This window comes from Apus apus, chromosome 10, assembly GCF_020740795.1.
Source record: "Apus apus isolate bApuApu2 chromosome 10, bApuApu2.pri.cur, whole genome shotgun sequence".
In the NCBI taxonomy this organism is placed as follows: domain Eukaryota; kingdom Metazoa; phylum Chordata; class Aves; order Apodiformes; family Apodidae; genus Apus; species Apus apus.
The window spans coordinates 1,783,070-1,802,181 of NC_067291.1; the positions used below are offsets into that span (position 1 = coordinate 1,783,070).

A 19,112-nucleotide genomic window follows, 5' to 3' on the forward strand; every position below is an offset into this window, starting at 1 on the left:
GGAGTCTGTTCTTCAGGGGGGATCCAGAGAGCCCTGGCTGGGCTTTCCCCTGTACCCATGACAGCCAGCAAAAGGGCAAAATATCCTTCTGATTTGTATGACAAGACTGAAACTAGAAATGGCTGCTCAGTGAAACTGTGTGAGAAACCAGGCAGGGAAAGAAAGGGCACTGATTTGCTTTCATTTCATTATTTTTTAAAACAAATTCAGTACAATGAACAGCAAATATACTTAAATCGTCTTCAGGCACCTTGGGGGAAGGAAGACAAGGAGCAGACGCAAGCAAGGACAGAGCTCTGCACTGCTGTGGCTACATGGAAATCTGTCTGAAGGAGCTACTTTAACAACTGCCCAAGCTACCAACTCACCGTTCCAGAGTGTTCTCAGATTGGAGGGCAGAGCAGCAACACAACCAAGGGGCAAGACAACAAACCTGGAGATATTTCATAGCTCTGCTCAGTCTCTGCCTTACTAAGTCACACCAGGGAAGACACTTTGGCTTTATTTATCCCCATCCCTCCATGCACTTTCCGCCAGCCTGTGCTATGAAGCAAATTAACCCAGTAGTGAATTCTTCAGGGCTGCAGCCACCTCTCCCTATCCACCCATACAGCACCTTGCACAATGTCATCCCAACCTGCAACCAGGCATTTCACTCTGCTCTAAGCGAAGCATCCACAAATTCTAACACTACGAAGGTGAAGCCTGAAATTTGTAAGGTTTGCACCAGTGCTTTCCCTCTGAGTCTGTGATGCTGGGAGGAAATGGTTCAGCTCTATCATGAATTAGTGTACTGACAGCTCAGTACAATCTAGCCATGACTTGCATGACTGCTTTCCCTTCACATTCCCAGGAGCACACTCTGCATTAGATCATGCTCTGCATCAGGCTCTGCTCCAAAGCAGAGGAGAAAGTACGGGGAGGGAGAAGAAATTGCCTTGACCACCTTTCCTTGTCCTGAAAATATGTTCCTGACATGTGTGGAGAAAGCTGCAGGGAGCTTTCACTCTGCTTTAGAGAGCACAGAAGCAAGGAAATAACCCCTGATTTTCAAGCTACTTATAAGGCTGTGGCTTCACTCACATTAGGCCTGACAACTCACCCAGGAGTAGTAGGGCTCTTGCTTTTCACCAAACCATTATGTCTTTAAACAGACTCTGTCTGCAGATTGCTCTTTTTACCTCTTCCCCTTAACATAGTGTCAGAGAATTTACAAAGCAAGAAGATTATAAATACATCACCAACCCATGTATTCAAGAGAGAAGTGTGTAAAAGTTTATGGTCCTTGGGTAAAAAAAAGGTTCTGCAAATCATGTCTCTAGACTTTTCCTCTGAGCTGGTTTTGGACCTTTTGGGGCTCTGAGAGGGTGAGACCTTGCTGTCTGGCTAACTGTTCCACTCACATGCAGCTCCACAACTACATACTTCTGCAGGGGGTCCACCTGTACTTACTCTTCTCCCAGCCCACACATCCATCTCCTCAGATTATACGTATTGTGATCATGAAGAAGACAGCACAGTCTCAAGTGACAAAGCACCAATACACTGCAGGCCCTCTTGGGAACCTGCTAGAAGCAAAGCATGAGACTCAAGATACAGCTCTTTAGCATTCACACTGGGATAAAGTAGGAGAATGGGCATTCAAAGAAAGCACCTCTCTGTAATACCAGCACATAAGTAGAGAAAAGATTTAGGATGCAAGTGCATCCCAGGCTCTGCTCACCTCCTCCCACTGATGAATGTAGCGTATGAGGCGCGAGAGCCGCAGCAGGCGCAGGAGGCTGAGGATCTTGGTGAAGCGCACGATGCGCAGCGCCCGGGCTGTCTTGTACACCTCAGAATCAATGCGGGTTTCAACAATCAGGAAGATATAGTCCACAGGGATGGAGGAGATAAAATCCACCACAAACCAGCTCTTCAGGTACTTCATCTTGATCCTCTGTGGGTCTAGGATGATCTCTGTGTTGTCCTCCACCACAATGCCTGTTCGGAAGTTGAGGACAAGGTCGATGAGGAAGAACGTGTCTGAAACCACATTGAAGACAATCCATGGAGTAGTGTTTTCATCCTTGAAGAAAGTGATGCCCACAGGAATGATGATCAGGTTTCCTACCATTAGGAGCAGCATGGTCAGATCCCAATAAAACCTGGACAGTAAGACAGAGATGTGTGAGATCAGCTATAGGGTGGGAGAACAGGGAGCCCAGGTCAACATAACCAGTGTGCTTTATACATCTCTACTGTCACTCATTCCCTGTGCTCTGCTCGTGTGCCTGATGTACTCAGTGTGCACAAGCTGCTAATTAACCACGTAGCATAGGAATGCTCTTCTTCTGGCTTAGAGGGTTCAGAAAGGAATTGAGTGCATGGCTGGACATGCCCACTTGAAAACTTATAGTGGGACCTCATGGCCACCCAAGAAGAGACTGACATACTTGCAGTTATGACAGGGACTGTTTAGGTAAAGAGAGAGAACAGGTATTTGGAAGGCTTGAGTTTGTATGCCCATAAAGCCATCTGGGGTTAAAATCATCAGGCTTGCTCCTACTGTCTGATCCTTCTTTAGAAGCAGCTAGCACTGACAGCATTGGGATCAGGATGGAACTGGAGACCATGCTGTTATCTGCAGTGTTCAGTTTAGATTTCTTCCTGAGCCAAGCTTATGCTAAACCTGGACTTCAGGAGTTTAGCCCATGACTCCTGTGTTGTACAGAAATAATAAAGCTTGGAGGCAGGTGCCTGGAAAGATGTATTTAATCTCTAAAGTAAACAAGGACAACATTTAACTATTGTTCCATGAAACACAGTCTCCAAGAAGCACAGTCTCCAAGAAGCTTATCTTCACTTTAGTGGCAAGTCAGTGTTACCCAGTGGGCCTTACAACAACCTTAATTTTTGGTTTTTGAAGGCGCACAGTCTGGATACAGTTCCTAATTTATTTGTTTGGGATTTTTAAAGATTTTCCCCAGCTCTTAGTGTAAGTGATACACAATCATACAATGTTGCCACAGCTCACCCCAGAGGAGGACTAAAAACTTTTCTGGGACTCATGCTTTGTTGAGAAGTCTCACCAAGGAGCCTCACTGCCCAATACAGTGGTGCTCCAGTCCCCTGCAAATGTCTCCCATGCAGAGATGCCAGTGTGCCGTGGTTTTAAAATTGCTGAGAGTTCATCAGCTCTACACTGGCCACAAGGCAGCTGCTGTAATCCTGGGAGGTATCACCAAGAACCTGGATGGAGGTGCACTTGTCACAGCAACTGAGCAGAGTACAGGGAGCAAACTGATTATCAGACTCGGTTGCTTAAACCTGAAGATGCAACATTCAGAAAGCTGCAGTGGCTCTCCCAGTCAGTCACACAAATTAGCATGGTGTTTATATTCTTCTTAATCTCTTGAGTACCAAAAAAGTCTAACTTCCTCAACTATGAAAAAGGAGACAGCAAGTTAACACAAGAGAGTGAACAGAGGCTTCCTTTACACCAGACATCTCAATAGCACTGAAGTCAACAGAGTCACTCTGGATTTACAATGATGCAACAAAGGGTTTGCTGAAGAAGGACATGCACATGCTGCTTCTTTGTCTGACTAGAGTTTTAGAAGAGATAGATTTGCCTTAAAGATCATCAAGATCTGGCTTTGGTAAGAGTTGATCAGCTCAAGCCTGGGCCTTGGACCTTACTGAGCTGCTGCAGAACAGTATCACTACAGTGAGGCAACTACACTGATTTGTTAAACTCTCAGCAGGAAAACAAAAAGGGCAGAATGTGCCTTAAAAGCCTCTCTCTCCCTGTTAAGAACATAACACTTTAAATCACCTAAAAGCATATTTAAGACCCTAGCTCTTACGCATATACAGACAGGGTCACAAACCAGCAGCACACAGGCAATTCTCCGAAACATTCAGCAGAGGCTGATGGGAACTGACCTCAGTATGAGCAAAGTTATCCACTAACAAGGTTTCTAAAAATGCCACCAACTGTCTCTTTCCTGCTCTCAAGCTGCCATGCCCCTGCAGGCAAGGTAGCATGCAATCCTTCACTTAGTATTAAGGTACAGCTGGTGTTGGTAAATGCTCAGCACTGAGATTTGTGCATATGCTTCTAAGAGCAAGGCCGTGTCACACAGGAATATCCATTAATGCTGTATAAATAAATCCATGTTGTGGTCTTCCTTATTAAGGGCCTGAGATGATGCTGCAGCTTTCCTAGCCAATTAATCTAAATAATCACACAATAGCAGGAAGTCTGGAAGCAGTGTGTCTGTTATTACCAAAAATAAATAACCTCCCAACCATCATTAATTTGCCTTGGGGGATACAGAAGGAGATATGCACAAAGAAAATGATTTTTCCTAAGTTTCAAATTAATGGCATGAGGCAGACATGGCCAGACATGCAGAGATGTAAAGGTAAGTGGCTTTCTTCAGAGATCTTCAGATTCTTCTGCCTCTTATTTCTCTACTGCCTGGTGATTTCAATACTTAGCAGGAACTGGGGACAATGACAACACTGACTAGGATGGCTCACAGTTTAAGTAGGATGTTTTCCACACATGCAACCCCAGGAAAATGCTTTCTGAGTGTGGCACTTGCTGCTACCCCAGTCTCTTACAGTCATACCTGGTCATAATACACTTAGCTGTCATGCACCCTGATGTACAGCATTTTTTGTTACACCAGTTCCAAGGTCTTCAGACTTGCTTCACACATGCTCTTCAATCCCTGTCTGCTATTACTGCTGGATGTTCTACAGGCAATCATGGGTTGCAATGTGGACAGGCAAAGATCAAGCGCTTAAACTCATGGCACGTGTTTCTTAAACCACAGTTCTCCTCAAGGGTGTACTTGTGACTCAAGATGATTGTCACAGGCTCCCCTCAGTTCTGACCTTTAAAGCCATGACCTACCAAACACAGAAAATAAACTCTTGTATCCAATGTATCCCTGCTAATAAAAGCCTATCCATGGTGTCAGGGAGGAGTTAACCTTTGAACTCTATGAAGGAGGCAGAAAAAGCTGAAAACCACCAATAATTTGGTCTGCACAAAAATTCTAGCACAGGAAATTCACCTGCTTTTACCATGTAAACTGTTAACATTTAACTATTAAGATTCCACTGCTCCTGCACATTTTAATTGTACCCACATATGATGTATGATATGCTCAGGGCGGCATCACTGGATTTACACTGAATAAACTCTCAGGGATGGCAACACCTCAGACATCTAATATCACCCATGTGTCATTTTGTATCTACACTGAAGAACATCTTTTCACTCCCTGTAAATTATTGACCAGAGTGACGAATGCTGCATGTGATGTATGTAAGAGCAAGCACCACCTATTAATAACCCATGTTTTCTGTATTTCTGGTGTTCCTTTCACCCAGGGATTCCACAGAGCTGACAGTGATGAAATTGGCTTTGCTGCACCCACGAGAGGCAGACAGAGTTATTATCCCTGTCTTGCAGATAGAGAAGCTGCATGGCAAAATTAAGAGAATGGGATTTGTCCACGGAAGTCTGAGGCTAAACAAGGGTTAGGACCTGAATTTGATTCTTGAGTCTCACCAGTTGTGAAGCTATTTGTATGGCTTGAACAAGAGTTTAAGAGAGATGCATCTCCTGGACATCTTCCTCTGATACCCTGTCTTCTTCTCTCTTCCTCTTCTCAAAATCCAACATAAAAAAATAATAAATACAAATGTATTGGTTTATTATAGTTGACTCAGCATGACTGCACAGCTCACAGCCCAGGGGACAGCCAGCACTATGTAAACCAGATGTTTTATCCAAACATACCTGGTTTTATACTACATCCTACTCTATGCATGCTTCTTAGGGCTGAAAATCGCATTTGAACACGCACAGCTACCTCTGATCTTTTAATTCCTAATATATTATTTAGTTGTAACAGAACCCGCCTGAGAATTAGCATGGTGAAGACACTCCAAGAATATACACTCTTTAAGCACAGTTGGTGTCACTCAGCTGATGTGATAGTGTGTACACTTTGTAGGTATTAGCTTGTGGTTTTTGACCAAGAAGTTAGGTAATCTTTCCATTCTGCCTACTGCATAATTTAACAGCAGGCTGGGAATATTGCTTTCAGATGTCGTTTTTAAAATTAAATAAACCTTGATTTTTCAAAACTATTCCATGATGCAGTGTAACCAATCACTGCGTGTCAGTTCAGGAAGGATTGGGACCAAAAATACTGAATTGCAGAAGTTAGCCCAGACAGCATCACTGTGTCAGTCTGGCACCCAAAGCCTGCCCCCAAAAGGGGCACATCTGGGGCCTCAACTTCTGCTCTTGCTCTGTAGTGTTTCCACTGTCAGGGGAAAATAGACTTGAGGAATCTCACTTCTAAATTAATAAAGCTTTTAGGGTGTTTTCAGCTCCTGCTGAAAGGCAGCCAACTCTGGGTTGAACGGAGGAGCTGCCTGAAAATGCACAGAAAGGAAGCAAAAATAAAAATGCACCTAACTGGAAATGCCAGGGGGCCAGGATATTCTCACCAGCAATGGAATTTAGTTCAGACTCTGTGGCCAACCTTCCTAACCTCACAAGAACAGCTCTTTAATGAACATATTTTGCTAAAGCCAAAACCAAAGACAAATCCAGCTGCTCTACCAAGCCCTGGCAGGAGCACTGGCTCAGTGCTGACTCAATAAACTGACTGCCACCTACTGAGTCACAAATGCCATCTCCATACTCTGCTCTGCATGGGGAGCAACTGCTACTTCGTTCCTTCAAAGACCTGATGAAAATCTGCCCTTTTCTCCAGAGTGGCAGCTCCCTTCCCCCGCTCTGGATTGCATCTTGAATTAGACACCACTCTGCTCACCAGCAACTATCCTGACAGGGAAGAGGTCACGCTTTAATTCTCAGGAGTGCTAGTTGGGCTAGAAATAGAAATCATCTTTTGTAAAGAGCATTAGGGGATGTCAGTGTGGCTGGAGCAGCAGTGGTGGGAGGAAGGTTTACTCCAGAAAGCAGCCATTCACATAAGTATCTGAACACAGAGGGAAGAGAAAGAAAGAAGCAGGAAGAGATCCATCCTTCCCTGTCTTTGGCTGCATTACTTCTCCCAGGTAAGAGTAGGTGTGTACTGAAGAGTTACAAACATTGCATTATTCATAAGAGATAACAGGAGGAACATGGTGATTCACTGCTCCTAAACAAACTAAAGGACACTTAACCAGATACTGAATCCAAGAATTCACTTGCTAGAAGAATTCATCTATTTATAGCGAGCTATTCAAATACCTGTGCACTTAAAAACCTCTTTGAGATGAATGCCCACGAAAAAAAACAGTGACATGACTTATAAAAATACTCTGTGTGCTTTATAATGGGAAATTATTAGGAAGGCCTAGCTAAAGAATAAGACAAACAGTTTTAATTCCTTCTGACCAATCTATGCAAATAATATGTATCCTCTGTCATCCTGAATAAAACCCCTGAGAGCACTGCTAGTTAGCCATGCATTACGAAAATGCACAAGGAAAAGAGCTCTGCCATGTCCCAGCCTCCTCTAGAATTCCCTGGCTGCCTGCTTTGGACCCACTGGCTGCTCCTCATTCAGTCAGGGTTGTCCCTGTCTGTCACAGACCATGGGCTGCACCAAATTCCACTTCACTGCCAGTTGTTGCTGTGCAAATCCATGGCAAATACAGCGGAGATACATGCAGGACTGCTACAGCAGTTAAGGGCTGCTACACTCGGGTTACCTGCACCTAAGGGTCTAAGGAAGAGGTTCCAGCTGTCTCCTCATGGTGACAGTAAGAAGGCAGGACCAGGAGCCCTGTGCAGCTGGAAGTCTGAACTAGCCACCTTTCTTTTCAAAGGCAGTCATCATGATGTCTTAGCTGGGTATCAGAGTGTAAGTGGTATCAGTGGGTTACTAAGATGGGATGCAATTCTGCATCTGATTAACTTTCCTCTCAGGAGCAAAAGGACTATAAGGTAGTGATGAATTTCAAGTGCTTGCATAAGCAGGGGTATGAGTAAGGATATCTCACACCAATGAGGTGTATGTCTTGGAGCACTTTGCATCTACATTTCCTAAAACTCATGTGTTGCCTTTGATACATTTTTCATTTAATTCATCTGTCATTTTTACTTGAGGTAAGATATTTTCCAAGGTCTGTATTTAGCTTTTTATTTAGGTTATCTCTAATCTACATAATTGCTCACCTAATCCCCACTGAACAGTGCAGAACTCCATACTGTGTTTCAAGTTTAACACATACGCTCACAGTATTACTTTAATATATAGAGATTCTGATGAGTGGAAAATTAAGAAAGCTATTGCTTATGTAATACTTCAGAATGGCATTTGCAGTCCAGGCAAGGCAGGATGTTCACTTTTTATTGCTTCTCTATCCTCAGTTTTTAAATCTAAAACTACAGTATTAAAGAAAAATCAACACCCTGCTTTTTTCAAAGTAATGTCCATACATTAATTAAGTCCCAACAGATAAAATTAAGAGTCCATCATCATTCTGTATTACAAATAGAGAGACTATGAGAGGCTAAAGATTTAAGTAACTTAAAATTCAGAAAATCTGGTTGCCTCTTCTCAGAAGATGTTTCCAGTCATGTTATATACAGTCATTTGATCAGTAGCAGCAAAGGGGAATTTTCCTTTCTCATCCATTGTAAAAATATAAATATACACATTACTTAGTGATATTTTTATTCTGGCTATAATACTTGATAATTTGCAAACAACACATTTGAGGCATTGGTGCATTTACCCAACTATAACACAGTGCATTATGAATTATGCCCTTTCTTTAACTTCCAAAACACAAGACATTATTTCAATATGAGTTAGCTTCAATTATTAGTTCTTTGGTAGTACCCACAATACACCCACCACTCTACTGTCAGGCTTCTTAAAGAGATGAAGATTTGTCTGATGGAGATTTTTACAGGAGAATTCAAAAGAACTGAGAACTAGCCAAGCAGACTTTATGACATAGGTAATCTCCAGGCAATGTGTTTGAAGTACAAACAGCTCAACAGCTTTGGAAGCTGTTGGCACAGCCCCTGCCACCAGCACATGGTGGCCTCTGGCACAGAGTGGACCAGCAGCAGCACCATGGCTGTGCCACAGTCCTGTGGCACTCCCCCCATAGTCCTGGCAACCCCCTCGGGTGAGCCCAGGCTTTTATTGCCATGACTAGAATGTCTTGGACCTTGCACTTTCCACTGGCTCTGGTCAAAAACTGCAGATTGGGATGTGAGCTCATTCCCGGGAGAGTTACCTTTTTCATCAGTATCAGCTAAGGAGAAATGGCAAAGCCTTCACCTCCTGTGGGCTCTGGCCTCTGCAGGGAGCAAGAACATGCCATATGTTGGGAACTCCAAGGAAACCTCTCCTCCAGAGCTCTTCTGGTTAGCTGGGACCCTCAGCATGGCCTATGGGAGCTGCTACAGGAGCCACCAAGAAATAGATTGTCCTTCACAAAAATTAGATTTAACAAGAGAGACACTTCCATGGCTTCCATCTAGTCAGTTTAAAACCAGCTTTGTGAATCACCCAAGGAAGACAGTCTTGATGTTCTGCAACTTTGTTGAGACAACTTCATTCCCTTCCTGTTTTCCTGTCTCAGAAACCACAAGCACTTTGGATAATCTTTGTGTTGAAGTGCACCAGTCATGAACCACATTAAGAAAAGTATTGTTCAAGCATATAAAATAAAATATGGAACCTTATCCCAAAGAGCTGCTGACACCCCTTCTTAGAAGTGTATTTAACTTTCACTCAGATGGGAAAGCTGATGACAGAATATAAGTGACTTGGCTAGGACAGCAGCTCTCTAACCACTAGATAGTGCTATCACTCAGCTCCTTCAGATGCCGCAGGGTGGATGGGAACCACACAGCAGTGCTACCACTAAGCTCAGTTTCATGGAGACTGAGCAAACCTTGTGGGCTGCCGTTTCATTGCAGCCTGATGCACGTCAGGACAGAACAGTTCTGGGAGGCTACAGAGCTGCTGCCTGGCTTGAACGTGTCCTGGGACCATGAGAATTCTGGACATCACATCTGTATGGTCAATGTCTGCCACCTAACCCTGCGGTCTGCTTCATAGAAACTGCATAAGCATCTTCAAGAGTTCTACGGACAATCTGCCCTTTGATCAATGCCAGTGGATTGGAACACTTACACCTAGTCCTGGCTCTGCAGCCACACTTTATTTCCAATAATGCTGAAACATAAACATGGCACAAGAATAAGCAAAGTCATGGTGGATTCTGCATGAAGTAGGGAATTGACCACTCTCCTCAACTCAAGCAGCTCCTGCTGCCTTCCTGCCAGCAGATATCATCCTAATGATTTAAACAGTATCTTAAATCTATACTTAGAACCCAATCTTCTCAGAAAGGTAAAAATAAACAAGATTTCATTTCCCCCTTTGGAAGAAGGCACACTCAGAAGCAGAGATAGCCACAAGAGACTTCATTTGTTCCGGCTCTAAATTTGGACTATGGAGGCCAATAGAGCACACATTCCACTTCTGACTAAAACCAGCAATAGTAATGTTTTCTCACTTGCTTGGACACAGCTATTACTAGCTCACAGAGAACTTTGCCTGCAACAAGCTGCAAAAGCAGTGAAATTTTTGTGGTACTACTTGTAGAATAGCTTATTCCCTCTCTGAAGACCCAAAGGAAGGACATTTATACACTGAACCTAGCCAATTTATTGGTGTTCTTATAGCGCCACTGAGGTGATCAAAGATATAAATTGTTCTGCAGTGGAAATTCATTGCAGCAGTGGCTGGAGACACCACTGGGAAGATAATATGATAAAGATTCAGTGGGAGATTTATAAGCACTAGTGTTCTCTAGAAGGAAACCAGGTCAGTGCAACCACTTGGCAAACCAAGCTCTAACCCATCTGGATGGACTCCTGTCCCTGCTGGTGGTACATTAGACCACTTCAGGCTCCTTGTTGAGGGAAGGAACAGACGGGTTGCACACCAGCTCCTGGTGGTCTGGGATTACCTCCTACACAGCCATACCACTACTTACAATGTGTTCCACTCCATGGCTGTCAAGCTTCATCAGAAGGAGCATGAAACACCACATCCTCCCAGAGTTAAGGAACTAAGTGCAATTTTCTATTTGTAGCATTTAACCAAAATTGTGCTCATGGCAGAAAGCTCAGGTCAGAGAGTTTAACCCTCTCTTCACATCCCACCCTACTGCACTTACAAATATTTCTGGATTCCTCCCTCCTCTTCCCCCCTAATGCTGAATCCCAAAGGTTTTCAAGGTGTTAGATGTGTATTGATTCCATAGAGCTCCCAGGATACATTATGTATGAGACTGACATGCTATGGGCTTGGCAATTCTGCATTGTTTGATCTTCTGAAATCTCTCGCTTGTATGAATATGGAAGAGTTCCTCTTTGTTTGCTGTCCATTGATCCAGACATTGACCCTTCTCTGTGTGCATTTATCTCTGATGATTTAATAATGAAAAAGACCAATAAACTGAGGAAGGGGAGGAAGTCCCTTTAGGGGAACCTATTGCCATGGAAACATGCCATATGTTGTTGTAGAGAATGGATAGATCAATAAGGGCTGCAGCTTCCAAGTCATCATGAATATGTTGTGGAATGTGAAGGACTAAAGCCTAAAGACATGCATAAGTTGTGACATTATGAAGTCCAGTCCCTGGCCCACATCCAGCATCTCGGATGACTCAAATTCAAATGTGCAGGCAGTCTGTTAGAAATGTGGATCTGCCCTAGGGAGCTCTGAATTGTCTCAGAAAGCAGCCGTACTGGGCCAGGGGTTTCATTTGTACCCATTTGTACCAAAGTACACAAAGGAAAGGGACTGTGTCTTATTTCAGAGTGCCCAGACTCCAATTTCTTGGAGACACACAGGTAGAGATTACAAAGTGAACCCAGTCTTTCACCTTTACTTGCCAGAGCATGAACAGCAGCTCACACTGACAAGATTCAGTGCTGCAGGTACAGGCTTTACATCTATATAGATGTTAGTTCACAGTAAATGCTACTGCAAGAGTGGCAAAGGACATAGGACACCAACTGATGGAACAAGTATCTTCCACCAACTTACTGTGAAGATAAGTCACAAGGATGACAGGCTGGATCCTTAACTATTTTGCACTGATGGAGCTTTCTGGACATGAGATAAGGAAGTCAGCCTCACCACTATGAACCCAAATTTACTAAAATTAAACACTAAAATACGGCAGAGACATGGCATGGGTCACACAACCAGAGAAAAATCACAGTTTAGAAAGTGAGGGACAGTGTACAGGACACTGCTCTGCTTTCTGTTTGCTGTTGGTGTCATTTGGATTGACCAATTTATGCCCTCATGCTCTTCAGTAGGCCACGAAGAGGTGACAAATGCATGCTGCAGATAGCTAAGTCATCTGCCAGGCTCAGAAAAAGACTTCTAGCCATCCATGATGGGTTTGGGGTACCCACTGTAACCTTTGAGCCATACCCCACCAAAACAACCATCTCCACAGCAGGTCACCAGTGGGCTTAAGCAGTCTTAGAAACAACTAAGTATGTCATTTAGCTGAGTAGCTGGCCACTTACATCCAGTTACTTTACAGTGAAAGACCAAAAACAGAGGAGAGCTTCCTGTGCCCGGGGATGGATCAACCCTGACACAGCTGTCATTCAGCTCCATGAAGGAATTTACCCCCTGAGATACACTAGGGCTTGCAGGACAAGGCACATGTGCTCTCTTATATTCTCTCTTCAACATTTAGAGTTACCAGGATTTCCGTCTGAGACAAGCAACAGTATCTGCCTGACTTCAGCACCTATTGAGGCTTATTCTTACAGCTCTTTGTGAGCCCTGGATATGCCAGATGGGGCAGGGAGAAAGAAGTTTAACCTCTTTCCTGCTTAGTGACAGGATGGAAATTCAAAAAACCTGCCAGAAAGAGGTAACAAGCATATTCAAAGATGTGTTACTCTAAAAGCTCAAAACTTCCTGAAACACATGCTCCCTGAGGAGAGAGAAAGCCAGAGTGACAGATCATATTCCCTGCCTTTAGCTTTCATCCCTGACAAGGACTCTTCACCGCAGATCTAGGGGTTATGCAGCACAGGCATAAAAAGAGCTGGAAGAGAGAGTTCACTCCCAACTTACACTCCCAAGTCAAATGCTGCCTGTGACAGGTATTCAGGATTAAAAAGGCCAACAGGGATGCCAGCTTTAGTGCCAATTTTCTGCCTACTCTGTGAACAGAAGCATGGCTTCAGGTGTTAGAGGCTGAGGAAGTGCCAAAGGAGCAGTGTGTCAGAACCATGGATTGGGATGATGTTGATATTTTGCACTATTTCCAAACTTCAGCTCCTACTGATCAGTATCACCCCATGAGAACCAACAGAGGAACAGTGATTTATATGATTACTTTCAGCCCTGGTGGGAGATGTTGATGCTGGCATCACTGCTTCAGAGAAGCTCCAGCACAAAGTGCCAGCCATAAACCTCTTTCTGTGGGGAAGAGAAGGTGGAGGTGGAAGGGAATAAGATATCTGAAATGATAATGAGGTGGTGACTATGTGTGTTTCAGTTTCAAAGGCAGAAAATATTTTTCCTGCTGAACTCCTCCTGCTGCTAACATCAGGCTCTTGTTTGCAGTGAGTTATTCAGGCTGGATTGGAGCACAATGAATGAAGGAATATTCTAAAAGACTAATGCTGCTGGGATCTTGGGGCTATTCAGGTATCGAGACCCCAGGCAAGAGATGAATCACCTTCTAAAAATGCAGCAGTTAAGGAAAACACAAGTCCAGCTTCCTCTGATGATTTCAGGTCTCAGAAGAAACACGCTGTGCTAAGGCTATGCTTGTCTAAGGCATCCACGTGAACCCATTATCCCCTCCAAACATCGGATGCTGAATGAATTACTGAATGTACTGAAACACTATGTAGCTCACAACATGTTTTCTCCTTTTGATCTCAAAGCACTTTTTGGCAGGTGGCTGAGTCTCACCATTATCATCTGCCAGCTGGGGAAACTGAGGCAGGAAGAGAGGCAGTCCTTTCCTAAGTACCTAACTCACATGCAGGTCTGTGGCAGAAAGGAGAAGAGAGACCAGGAATCCTGACATCCACTCCTGTGTCTTACAGGCACTCAGCTCAGCTCAGACCTTAGCACTTCAGCTCCACAGAAAGGCAGTTCCTTTCCCAAGGATCTACTTGGCTCCAAAGGCCTTTTCAGTTTCTGAGAGACTAGTATTTGTTGTCCCCACAGACATTTCTGCATTGAACTGACTGAAATGAGAAAACCCAGCAGAAATGAGGAAACTCAGGCAGCAGGAGACTTAGGGAAAAATGAGGAGGACTTGGTGAATGCCCTGAGATAAGAGAATGGAAAACTCAGAAATCGGACATTTAAAATACGTTCTCCTCTAGAAAGGATTCTGTCAGACACACTTGCCCAAAGAGGATGCTTTGAATCATCAATCATACAGAATCTGAAGTATTCAGTGGCCACTTTCAGGGCATATAAGGCCTTTCCCTCATGTCAGAGTGGTAGGAGTCATTTTGGCTTTCCATCTTCCTGTGTGGCACAGAGCATGCTGTCTGACACTCCGTAAAAGAAGCAGGTGCTGGGGCACCTGGGCATTTCCACTTAACACATACCTGGCTTTTGCCAAGATGCAGGATGCTGATGGATCTCTCCTGCTTTTTCCAAGACACACTGCAAATTTCCAACTTTTGATCTTCTGTAGAAAAGGCACATTTTTGTGCTGTGACAGGGATTCCCAGGGGATTTTCCTTTATCAAAGCTCTAATCCATGTTGCAGCGTCTGAATGACCTGCACAGTCCTCTCCAGCCATTTGTCTCACCGAAGAAACCTTCTGGTGCAAGTTGTAGCTGCAGCCCTTTCCTTCCCCACCATCCTGAATCCCTAGCACAAGCAGTGGGAGGTTGCATAATACCTCTCTTCAAAAAACATACAAACCAGGAGAACACTGGTTGGAAAACTACAACATCCAGTGCTGTTCCTCTAAAACATATACTACTTTTCTGCCAGAGGGATCTAGACAAATAGTGATGGGCACCATTTAAAAATGCTTAGATAAATCTTTTCCAGTATGGGCTGGACTCAATCTACTCTATTTAAGTCAATGGAACACAGGCATTGAGCCCTGGGGGAGCAAGTGCCAGCCCTAAATCATTTCTTTGATTAATTGTTCTTGGGAAGGAAGAATTCATTAAGCATTCCGCTCAGCAATTAGAAATAAATATATTTTTAGAATGAACAACCTGCCAGAAACAAGTTGTTTCAGAAATATATTCAGATTGATGCAGCCCATTTTCCATCCATACATAACAAGGAGGCTCCAGCCTGCCAGTTTCCACCCTAAGGCAGAGGGATATTGCAGAAAAAGGCAGGGCAGTCCTGTCACTGAGGAATTACTTGTGGTGTCTGCACAACTCAAGTTACAGACATAAAATGGGAATAAATATTCTTGCTATTTCACAGAAGTATTACAAAGCTATTTCTACAAACAGCTGGGACAGTGCAGATATGATAGTCAAGAAAAAGCAATAAATAATGGAAAAAAAGCCGACCTGTACTTGCACTTCAGCATCAGGACTCAGCCAGGCTACAAAGTGAATGTGAAACAACAATCTCTTGAAAGACTTTTTGACATATGACCAATATAATTCCCACAGAATTCAGGTATAACTGAAACATGCAAGTAGTTTTGTTGACACAGTAAACAATGACCAAAAGGACAGTGGGTCAGGCAGTTATGCCAATGCAGTGGTATTTGAGCACTTTCCTGTCTATCTAAGGTGGAGATTCCACTGACAAATGAGAAGTGTATATTTTAAATCTACCTGATCCTGTTTTAAATTTTAAATCCCCTTGTTTCAAGGCAGGAACACATCACAGAGCTTGTTTCATTTTCCTCTTCGGGTGAGAACAGGGTCTGTTCATGCCTGCAGCCCAGAGAAGCCCATGCAACTGCAACATGAGCAACAGCACTTTGCCTCCTCCCCAGTCTAGACACATGCACTTCTGGTCCCCAGTCTGGAAGAAGAAACCCCAAAAGAACCTAAGTATGCTTTGAGTACTGGAAGTTACAGTCACAAAGGATTATTTCAGACTTTTACCTTTTTTGTGTCTTAAAATAGGAAACCTGTGTTACCCTTTCCTCCTGGCGTCCACGGGCAAGCCTGTTCCCTGCCCTGTTTTGGGTACCTACGATGGCAGCAACATCTCAGTGAATTCCAGCTTTTCCAAGAAGCAACACAAGAATGTACTCTCAAAGGCCCTCTTCTCTAAAACATGAAATATATTTACATTTTTTCAGTTCTACACATACAGCACCAAATTTCAAGGCCACTGCACCCAGCACTGACTTAACCTTTGCTCTCAGCAGGAGCAGGGATGTGCTAACATATTATTGAAATTAGCTGGCAACTTGTGCATTTCAACAATGCTTGATTATGTGACTTCCTTGTTTTCCTTCTTTTTAGTTAATGCAGTTCTTCTGTTTGAGTAAGCTTAGTAGAAGGGCAAAGGCTAGGGTTTTCCTCGGTGTTCCTTCAAATTCATCCCACCAGAAATAGTTGGGATGTGACTGAGCCCAGATGGCTGGCACTCAGGAAGGCTGAGGAAGAGAAGCACAAAGATGGTTCAGTGACGAGGGTACCTGCAAGTCATCCAAGCCAGCACCCTCGGCACCTGGTGATTTCAGTGAAGAACAGCAGAAGGTCTTCCACTGGAGTCCATGAAAAGCAGACAGCAGATGAGTTCTGTTCTCGAGTACATCCAAAAATATTTTATGCCATTAGATACTCAGATCATAAATTAGGGATCTCCTTCATGAAAGTCATCATGGAATCAGAAATGGCTGTTTTGTGGGCAAAGAACAGGAAATGCAGTGCTCTCAGATACTTCCATTGTAACAACAGAGAGTTTGCCTCACTAAATCCTGCTTTGAGGATCTGTTCCACAAACATCAAAACGTCCATGTAATCTGGTATCTCTTACTCTAGGGCTCCACCTTGAACCCTTACAACTAGAAGTATAGCCAACCATATATCATTTTCCATTTACAAGCTTCCACTTACCTGTCCTTACTTGACAGAGGTTTTCTATCCCTGAAAAAAACTCAGTCACTAGGATGTGTATGGAAAGAAAGGCCTAAAGCTTATTCATGGGCTGAGCTGGGAAATGTGAATGACTAATGTCAAGGCATCTTGTTCAGCTCTTTCACAGCTTGTCTCTGTACATCTTATCTAAGAAGATTAGAAAGAACTGCTGATGGCCTGCCATTCCTGAGAAAATGTGTGTGTGCCCAGTACACCAGAGGAAGTGTTTAACAGCTCAGCCTTGTGAGAATAAAACCCTGCAACAGCTGCCAAGTCCCAGAGGGGTCACATCTCTGACTTCCCAAGTGATGCATGACTTCTATACATCAGTGTCTCCAACAGCTATGCTCAGGGATAGGCATTGTCTTCCATCTCTACAGACAAGCCAACACCTCTGTCATTTCCTGTTCACCACGGGATGCTCTGCCCTGCAACAAGAGTGGTGCTGACTGGGGGATTGAGCTTTTGGGAATCTCACTGCTTTTTTTTCCCTGCTTTTAAATTTTGGCTATGGGAAGCAGAGGACTAGAGAGACATCTTGAGGTGTTTTAGGTGGGAGGAAGAATAAAAAAGAGGTGGTGGTGGTCTGGATGTGGGAATGCCATCCTGTGGTAACAGAGGGAGTGATCTTTGTACAGTTGTCTGACACATTCAGCTCTGTTCTATGCTCATAAGGTACTTGTATCATTAGATGCACCTCCAATGTTACGTATTAATTTCCCAAGCAGACTCATTCACACACACATAACACATCCACCCACATGCAGTAATGCTTAGACAGACACAAAGCTACCCAGCAGCCAATTATTTGGGGTGAGAACAGCTTGTATTAGCTCATAAGCTTAGCCTTAATTTTACTGAGCTAGAGAGGCTGGGAGCTGTGCATTGCTCTCCTGACTGACTGCAGATCTCAGAGTAGGGCAGGTGATGTCAAAGCAAATATTTTATTTTTTTTTTCTGCAGTGCAGATTTTGCTGTGTGAATTCACTTGCAGATGAGGCTTCCAGGTCCCCAGGTCAGAAGCAGGAGCCCAAGGCTATATCCGTATTTGCCACTGTTAGCCTAAACTCTCCTCTTCGTGCTGCCAAAGCAGCACACAACCATCAGAGCTGCCCTTGTTTGGAAGCTTGTGCTTTGGCCCAACTTTCAATCAATGTCTGTAGATAACAAGAAGCCAAAGGAATTCACCCTATTTGGGTGCTGGATCTGGAGCAGGTGACAGCAGAATTCCTGTGGTGCAAAGAGACCAGCAGAGGGGTCCAGTCATAAGAGGAATACACTAAGAGAAGCTCCAAACAACATAACTATACATGGTGTTTGGTAAATCTGAGGACCAGAAACTTTCCAAATGCAGTCAGGGTTGAGCCAACAGTCATTGCCATATCAGGAGTTTGCTTTAACTATGCCTTCAAGCCAGGCTTTTTTTCCAATTCATAGAATCATAGAATCATCAAGGTTGGAAAAGACCTTCAAGATCATCAAATCCAACTGTCCGCCCTACAGCCCAGTGACCACCAAACCACCTCCCGAAGCACCACATCCACCCATTTTTTTAACACCTCCAGGGACAGTGACTCCACCACCTCCCCAGGTAGCCTGTTCCAATGCCCCATCACTCTTTTGGGAAGAAATTTTTCCTAATATCCAATCTGAACCTCCCCTGGCACAATCTAACCCCATTTCCTCTTGTCCTATCACTAGTCAGTAGGGAGAAGAGGCCATTACCCATCTCACCAGAGCCTCCTCTCAGCTAGTTGTAGAGAGCAATGAGGTCTCCCCTCAGCCTCCTCTTCTCCAGGCTGAACAGCCCCAGCTCCCTCAGCCTCTCCTCATCAGACCTGTTTTCCAGACTCCTCATCAGCCCAGTTGCCCTTCTCTGCCCCCTCTCCAGCACCTCCATGTCCTTCCTATCCTGCAGTGCCCAAACCTGTCTCCACTGCTCGAGGTGCAGCCTCATCAAGGCTGAGTACAAGGGCA

General features: G+C 44.0%; 1 protein-coding gene across 1 annotated transcript in view; it reads right to left on the reverse strand.

The window, feature by feature from the left end:
- HCN4 (hyperpolarization activated cyclic nucleotide gated potassium channel 4) overlaps positions 1-19,112 on the reverse strand; it is a 108,721-nt gene that overhangs the window by 77,391 nt on the left and 12,218 nt on the right. The window contains exon 2 of the mRNA XM_051628436.1: positions 1,724-2,147. Within this exon, the coding sequence (XP_051484396.1) occupies positions 1,724-2,147 (424 nt within the window). The remainder of the gene's footprint in view (positions 1-1,723; positions 2,148-19,112) is intronic.